Source organism: Vanacampus margaritifer, chromosome 13 (assembly GCF_051991255.1).
Source record: "Vanacampus margaritifer isolate UIUO_Vmar chromosome 13, RoL_Vmar_1.0, whole genome shotgun sequence".
Lineage (NCBI taxonomy): Eukaryota > Metazoa > Chordata > Actinopteri > Syngnathiformes > Syngnathidae > Vanacampus > Vanacampus margaritifer.
Genome location: NC_135444.1, coordinates 18,292,109 through 18,300,074, shown reverse-complemented (window position 1 = coordinate 18,300,074; position 7,966 = coordinate 18,292,109). Strand labels below are relative to the sequence as shown.

Below are 7,966 nucleotides of genomic sequence, written 5' to 3'. Positions count from 1 at the left end.
GTAAAGCAATGCATTACTTTTTTAGTAATCAACAGAGTAATTGAGGTACTTTTGAATGGAGTAACTAGTAACTGTAACTAGTTACTATATTCCTGTAACTATGTACAACACTGCTCAAGGTACGCACTGCTTTTCAGTTTGCAACCAACAATAAAACTCACTTTATTCATCCCAATATTATCATTTAAAAAGTTAGTTAGGGAGACTGTGATTACTGTACCTGTTTTGAATATTTTATTCACCGCATGCTGTGATATACTGTAAAATATGAGGTAAATATGTTATATACTATATAAATGTGTAACTATTGTACAGTTTGTTTTATGTACTACTGTATTTGTGTTTGCTTTTATTTTACTTTGATTTGCTGCCAGGTTAGCGTAAAAATCCTTTCTCATTTGTCTTACCATGATGAATAAAGGTTAAATAAATAGACAAACTACAGTAATAATATTTATGCCTCTTTAAGTGTCACACTCACAAAAAACAAAGATACTGAAAAATAGCTAGATAAGTCATGAAATGTATACCGAAATCATGCAGATTAATCACATCAGATGCTTTTAAGTTTTGGATAATGTTTTCACAACCATGTGCATCACTTCTGGGGATTTCTGTGGAACAAGGGCACCAACATGACTGCCAACTATTACAGCACATTCACAAGTAGGGGCTAGGATGTGCGGAGGGAGGGTGCTGGTTGGCATAGTCAACCAGAAGAGCACACTGGCACCAACCGGGAGGGAGGGAGAGAGGAAGCAGGAAACAGTCCACACTTCCTCAGACAGGATGTTGCGCTTCTCCAAGAGGCATCCTGGAATCTCAAAGGCCTCACACCTTACATGTTGACTCACAAAAGTACAGAGAGAGAGAGAGAGGGAGCTCAGCAAAAAGGAAATACGATGACTGACGTATGAAGGCCAACGTGGATGATAATCCTGGCCTTTGATCAAAGCAGATATACCGTATGTGTGTGTGTGTGTTATGAAATTTTTTACAATTTCTTGCTTTTTTAATCTATTACCGTAACCTGTTTTGCCCCACTAAGAAAAAGGATGGATGGATGGATATAGTGACAAGCTGCGTGACCACTGGCAGCAATTGTTGCCAGTGATAAAAATGCTATTTTCGTCAAAACAAAGTACAAAATAGAAAAAAATAAATACATAATATGATTCAGGGAGAGTCAACTGATAAAATTATATGCCTTAAAGCTGCTAAAGAAATTTGGGTAAAAAATTGGTTTGAGTGAAAATTTTCCATTTATGTACAGTTAAACGGCTGAAATAAATAAATATAACCTGGCAACGTTGCAAAATATTAATTTCAGTAACGATCATCTGCCCCCAGAACCATTGTTCGGCTTTTTTTTCAACCCGGAACTCATGTCACGTCTCTGTTCTCAGACCGGCCATTTTTGGTGTTACACAAAACAATAACACGGCGGTTCCAACATGATTTGGAGAGCGTTGGGCTTGCGTCTGATAGATTTCGTGTGGTTAGTTTTGTCTTTTTCTTTCTTCGCTGCGCTTTGGGCACATAAGATAGCAAAGCGCTTGCCCTCGAAATACCAAACATGTTGTCTTAACGTGTTGTTCCAGGATCTGGTTCGATACGGAAAAACCAAACAAAATCTGAAACGCGACGACTGGCTGTGCGCTTTTGACGTCCCAAAAAGGTAAACATTTGGTACAATACATTGTTTAAACTGTATGGATTCTCTCATTAGGCCGTTATTAAATGTTACCTCGTCTTTTAGGTGGTTCTGGCACTTCTATGCCACTTCGCTCGTTTGGAATGGTCTTCTGTTGGCTTTCAGCCTGAACGTGGCTCTGCGACAACATTTATATCCAAAATGGCTAACAGACTTAATAAATGTTCTGTCTGCTTCATCGCATACAGAACAAGGTAAACTGATTAATTACTACCGGTTTTGTTTGCACGTTCCGGTGTGCACTGTGCAGCTTTATAGCTCACATATGATGTGAAATGCTTTGGCGCATGAGCTTTTCCTTGGGATGGATGGATGGATAGATGGATGGGTGGGAAGCTCCTTTCAATAGCTAGCTGGCACATGTGGTATGCTTTGGATAATCTTGTATTTTGTTGTTACCTCACATAGCTCCACATGTGAGCACTGTGCTGCTGCAGCTGCTGCTGTGGTCACACTCCCTTCGAAGGCTTGCGGAGTGTCTCTGCATCAGCGTCTTCTCTGATGGCGTCATCCACCTGCTGCAGTACGTTTTCGGCCTGGCGTACTACCTCTTGCTGGGGCTGACCGTGCTCTGCTCGGACCGCCAAACGAAAGGTCAAATAGACCCCTGAAGTTGTACTGACCGATGCGCTGCTTGATGTTCACGTAACCAGTCTTTTATTATTATTATTATTATTATTATTGTGATTTTTTTAGTAAGTGGGCCTCTCTTATACCAACTGGAGTGGTGTCACGTTGCTGGGATGGCACTTTTCATTGCGGCCTCTTTGCTGCAACATCAGTCAATGGTGCTTCTGGCTGGACTACGCACGGGGAAGTCAGGTGAGCTTGTGTCAAGTTTTTGTGATGTGTTAATTTTTTTTGTAAGAAAACATAGCACTATATAATAATGTACTTCATAAAAACACTCAGTAATGTCATAAATAAATTAAATGCTAATTAAATATGTGTTTTTTTGCTTCCATTTAGTGGACTTTGTGCTGCTCCTTTTTTGTGCACACCTTGGCTACTTTGGGCAGCATAATACAGACATACAGATTTAACATTGAGATGGTCAGAGCTCCTCACTAAGCTGCAGTAACATTAATCTTTCTTCCTAGAGGAAAAATAATATATGCTATTGAGTATTGTCATATTATTTCAGATCTGCCTACATGGGTTGTTACATCGTTCGTAAAATTATTTATCTTGGTCCCACTTTTTATGTCGCAAAAATATTGCATTTGACCTAGGGTGGTTAGCATCACTTTCATGGTGAAATGGTTAGCAATCAGCTATTTGTTGTTGCATACTCAGGCCAAAGCAATGAAAGGATTACTTTGGCACCATCTGGTGGGATATTGGTGTTGTTGGGTATAATTCATTGATTTTTATTTATTTATTTATTTTATTTTGTCTGCATTTGAGTTGTCCTAATTTGTTGGGGGTCCTTGAATACACTTTGTGCACTGAGGCAGCTATTAATAGCATGTTTTGTCTACTTTGTTGTTATAATTTTCTTATATATTCTATAATTGTGTGTAAATGCCAAAAAAGGTGTGTGTAATGACTTATTGTTGTTTGTGTTGAGTGCTAGAGTTGTTTGCCCATAAGTTTGTTTAAATATGTTTAAAGTCTGTTTCCATAGTGTGTCACTTCCAAGGTTGCTAACTGCAAATAAACTAGTAAACGTTTGTTTCTTGTGTTTTATTGGGACAGGAAGGGTGGCAACACTGGCTCATCGGATGCCAAATGGCGGCTGCTTTGAGCTGGTGTCTTGCCCCCACTACTTGGCCGAGCTGCTCATCTACATCTCGCTGAGTCTGGTGGCCGGCGGTCTTTCGATCACTTGGTGGCTGGTGGTCCTGTACGTACTCTTCAACCAAGCGCTGGCCGCGCTGCTCTGCCACGACCACTACATTGGCAAATACCCGTCCTACCCGGCGCATAGAAAAGCACTTATACCTTTTGTAATGTGATCATGGAAACTGGTGTGTATATTGTATTATATTTTTATCTATTGTGTGTATTTGTGTTGGGCGTTTCCAGTAAGTATGCTAATTAAAAAGTTATGCAATCTAGAATTGCAGTCTGGTGATTACTCAAATTACTGGTTATTACTGCAATTACATTGGCCATTCGCAAATTTTTAGGGTTTGGTCATGTGACATTCACAAACTGAACCATGATTTGTTGTTACCTGAGCACACGTTATGTCGTTTTCAGTCGAGAGCAAGTGGCAAAATGTGTTTTTAAAGGTATTAATTGTACATGATGAAAAATAATGAAGTTATCAAATTAATTAATAATTATTGACAAAATATTAACTTATTTTATGCTTAAAAAATGGCTAATTTTGTCAAATATCCCTTTAATTTCAATGTTTTGTGATTGGCGTTTGAGAGGCTCCAATCACTAAACTGTCAACCTACTTAGACCCGCCCTCTTAGGGTTCGTCATATTTTATCGACCAATCACAGCGGCCGCTTGTCCTCCATGCGGCAGTAAAACACGAGAACAACTTCTTCCGGAGTTTCCCACACACTCCGTCTGTTTGTGAGAAATTGTGACATCGGATAAAACGACGGCAAAAAGATGAAGTTGCCTTTTTTGACTGCTACCGCTGGGCTCTAGTGATTCGTTGGAGGGTTGAAGAGACGCGAGCGGGCGGCTAAGAAGCTATAAAACATCAAAATACGAATAAGAATGCATCTCAGGTTCGGCGGTGGAAATGGACGGGCAACTGGGAGCTTCTTTCTCCCGCTCGCCGCTTCGCTCTTCTTCGTGTTGCTGGCCGGAGTCTCGGCTATTCCCGATGAAGCAAACGCCGTCAAGGAACAGGCTCCCATCGAGGTAAATTGTGATCACAAATATTTGTTTAGCCATTGTGACTATACATGTTTTTGCGACGTTATTTGTGTTAGCATCAGAGCGTATATGCTACATGCTAACTGAGACGTGTCATAGGGGACTCGGCTAGCTAGCCAAAACACGTAAAGTTAGTATTTCCATTCGACACTATGTAAGGAAGTCATACTACACAAATATATTATTGGATAAATATATATTTGATTTAAAACGTTTAATTGCATTTGATATGGGTATACTAGCTCGTGCCATACTATTTTTACACATTCGCACAACATAACATTTATATTATATCCGCCTTGGCGCCTAACCTAATGCTATTCAATACAGTAAGTATACCCCGCACATTCGCGGCTCGCAAATTCGACAAGAACTTACTAATTGCAGTTTTTGTGCTCTATTTGCTGTTTGAGGTGGCGGAGCTTCATTCTTAATGCTAATACCCTGTCTTGGTTGTCTAATAGAAAGGTAGAGATTAGTTACCCTATTGTGACATTTATAGAAACATTCGAAACTTTTTTTTTTGGGGGGGGGGGGCAGATTACTTAAATACTTTCGCAGTTACTTTACGGTAATTGATCTATCTCAAATAAGAAACAAGCGTATGTAGGGGAGGAGCTAAGCGTTGAAATCAAATAAGCCAATCGTTTTGTTTTTTTTGCCTGTTTTTCACACAAATATTTCTTTACAGAAAAAAACCACTGTCCATCCTTTGGTGTCGGTGTCGAAGGAGGATGACAACAGCAAAGGGAATCTGGGATTCATTCACGCCTTCGTGGCCTCCATTTCTGTCATCATCGTATCCGAATTGGGCGACAAGACCTTCTTCATCGCCGCCATTATGGCCATGCGGTACAATCGGCTCACCGTGCTGGCCGGCGCCATGCTGGCCCTGGGGCTCATGACATGCTTGTCCGGTGAGTTGAGTTGTGGAACTTTCAGAGGGCATCAAGCATGTACACAAACATTAACCAATATGTCACATAAATGATTATACCGGGTTGTTAAATCATTAAACACATATTCAAATGGTCTGTCTTGGAAATGTCATGGAAAAAAAGAGGGGGAAAATGGATGATGACAGCTGTATGATAATGTGACGACTAATTTCTTCCTCTTGTCCTCCACCCGCTACAGTGCTGTTTGGCTTCGCCACAACCATCATCCCCAGAATCTACACCTACTACGTGTCCACTGGCCTCTTCGCTATCTTTGGTGTGCGCATGCTGCGCGAGGGACTAAAGATGAGCCCCGACGAGGGCCAGGAGGAGTTGGAGGAGGTGCAGGCCGAGATCAAGAAGAAGGACGAAGAGGTGCGAGTCCAAAGGCCATGGTTTTTGTTTTTTTACAACACAGTGTAGTGCAGGTAGATGTTTGTGACTGTTTGCGTCCATGTTGTAAGTCACATTACCGCCATCTACAGGACAGGAGTGGAACTGCATTAACTGGCATGGTAATGGCGACATTAGAGAGATTTGACAAAACATTTACAATGAACTTTGCCGCAGATCAGTTCCTCAACTGACTGACACAGTTGCTTGTCATCAGGAGGCCAGAAGATACTATTTATTCTGCACTACCTTTGTTAACTGAAGTTTCTCAACATAGTTCCTTGGCACCAAGATGGCGCCGAAGTAATACTTGCATATCAAAGGGCTTCAGCCTGAGCACAAAAACAATGAATCGTGAGTTGTTCAGAGAATACTGGATGATATGTCCCCCCCCCCCCCCAAAAAAAAAGGGCAATCTGTAAATAAGCGGGAGAAGAACTGTATTTTTCCTTTCTCTGCTCAGCTGCAGCGTTCCAAAATGGTCAATGGTACGCCGGACGTGGAGGCGGGGTCCGGCTCCACTTTGCCACCGTCATCATCCAGGTGGCACAGCATCATCTCGCCCATCTTCATCCAGGCGCTCACCCTCACCTTCCTCGCCGAGTGGGGTGACCGTTCCCAGCTCACCACCATCATCCTGGCTGCTCGCGAGGTACGGCATGTCACAACACACATTTTGTGGAAGTAAAGTGAAATGTTCCTAATACTAAATTCTATGTGCCCCCACACTAGTCTAAATACAGTATTGAGATTAATATTGGGTTGGTGGAATAATTATTAAGGAAATCCACCAATTTCCAGCCATCCAAAGAGATTGCTATTTTTAAATTGACATCAGAGTGCCCTTGGGCTCGCATTGCGAACTCACCAGAGCCTTCATTGAAAACAAACAGCACAGGAGGGTCAGCAAAATAGTGGGAATGTCACCGGATAAGCAGATTTATAAATGATTGACTGAATGTTGGATTTTTAATGACGTGTGTGGATTTACCCAAACCAGGATCCTTTTGGCGTGGCTGTGGGTGGCACGCTGGGACACTGCTTGTGTACAGGCCTGGCTGTGATTGGTGGCCGGATGATTGCCCAGAAAATATCTGTCAGAACAGGTGAGACCACTGAATTGAATTCAAATACAGGAGCAGCAGGGCGAACGAGTGGTTAGCACATCGGCCTCACAGTTGGGAGGTTCAGGGTTCGAATGTCACTGCTCTTCTTCTCGTCTTTCAGTCACAATCATCGGCGGGATCGTCTTCCTGGCGTTTGCCTTCTCCGCACTCTTCATCAAGCCCGACGCTGGACCGTGAGAGCGCCACTGAAAGACTTTTCTTGAGTGTACATACTGTATCCAGTAGTTGCTGTAGAGATTGTACCATGTTGACTGCGTGTCAGAAATCCCAGAGTGTGCTCCGCTGCACCAGTCGAGGGATTCTGGAAGATGTAGTCCGAAGAAGATGGACGTTCCCAAACTTGAAGACAAGCAGTTGTTTCTTCGCAGCTTTTTTTGTGTCGACTTTAAAAAAAAAAGAAAGAAAAAAGATGTTACTCAACATGCGGCACGTCTTTGGTGAGCTTTTAATTCAGGAATACATGTAATCAATCTCTTTTATTGATTTGTCTTTTTTTTTCTGCTGAAATGGGGCGCAAATCCTTTATGGTCGCTGTCACTCCGCAATGTTTTTTCTCCGGATTCTATTTATTTTTGTTTAGTGTTCCTTTCAACAGGTGTTAAGGAAGCGATGGCCAGGAAATATTTTTGTAAATGTTTGACAAGTCAGCTGTGAAATGTGTAACAAGCCGCAATAAATGATTTAAACATTCAGTCGAATGTCTTTTAAAGTTGAATTTCTCAATTAAAAACAAAAAACAATGCTTTCCTGTGCTGTGAGACAAATCATTTTTACATTTCGTCCTGACAAAATAATCATCTGAACCAGAAATTGGCATGTCCATGCTGCCAATAATAGTGAAATTATGTAGAATTAATTAAAATGTAGGATATGAGACTCATGCATGTAGAGAAATTGGGAATTTGGCATGTGTGTTGACTTGGGAATTTTCTCATTGAATCAAATCA

The 7,966-nt window shown here is 41.5% G+C and overlaps 2 protein-coding genes across 2 annotated transcripts; both read left to right on the top strand.

Moving 5' to 3' along the window:
• The first annotated feature begins 100 nt into the window (after window positions 1–100).
• On the top strand, window positions 101–3,777 carry srd5a3 (steroid 5 alpha-reductase 3). The gene is made up of 7 exons (XM_077584533.1): window positions 101–119; window positions 1,407–1,498; window positions 1,602–1,678; window positions 1,760–1,908; window positions 2,123–2,308; window positions 2,411–2,536; window positions 3,413–3,777. Exons 1-7 carry the CDS (start codon window positions 101–103, stop codon window positions 3,670–3,672), a joined length of 909 nt encoding a protein of 302 aa, XP_077440659.1. The 3' UTR covers window positions 3,673–3,777.
• A 411-nt stretch (window positions 3,778–4,188) lies between these two features.
• tmem165 (transmembrane protein 165) lies at window positions 4,189–7,761 on the top strand. The gene is made up of 6 exons (XM_077585074.1): window positions 4,189–4,546; window positions 5,253–5,478; window positions 5,699–5,874; window positions 6,356–6,544; window positions 6,893–6,998; window positions 7,120–7,761. Exons 1-6 carry the CDS (start codon window positions 4,400–4,402, stop codon window positions 7,194–7,196), a joined length of 921 nt encoding a protein of 306 aa, XP_077441200.1. The 5' UTR covers window positions 4,189–4,399; the 3' UTR covers window positions 7,197–7,761.
• Window positions 7,762–7,966: the final 205 nt, after the last annotated feature.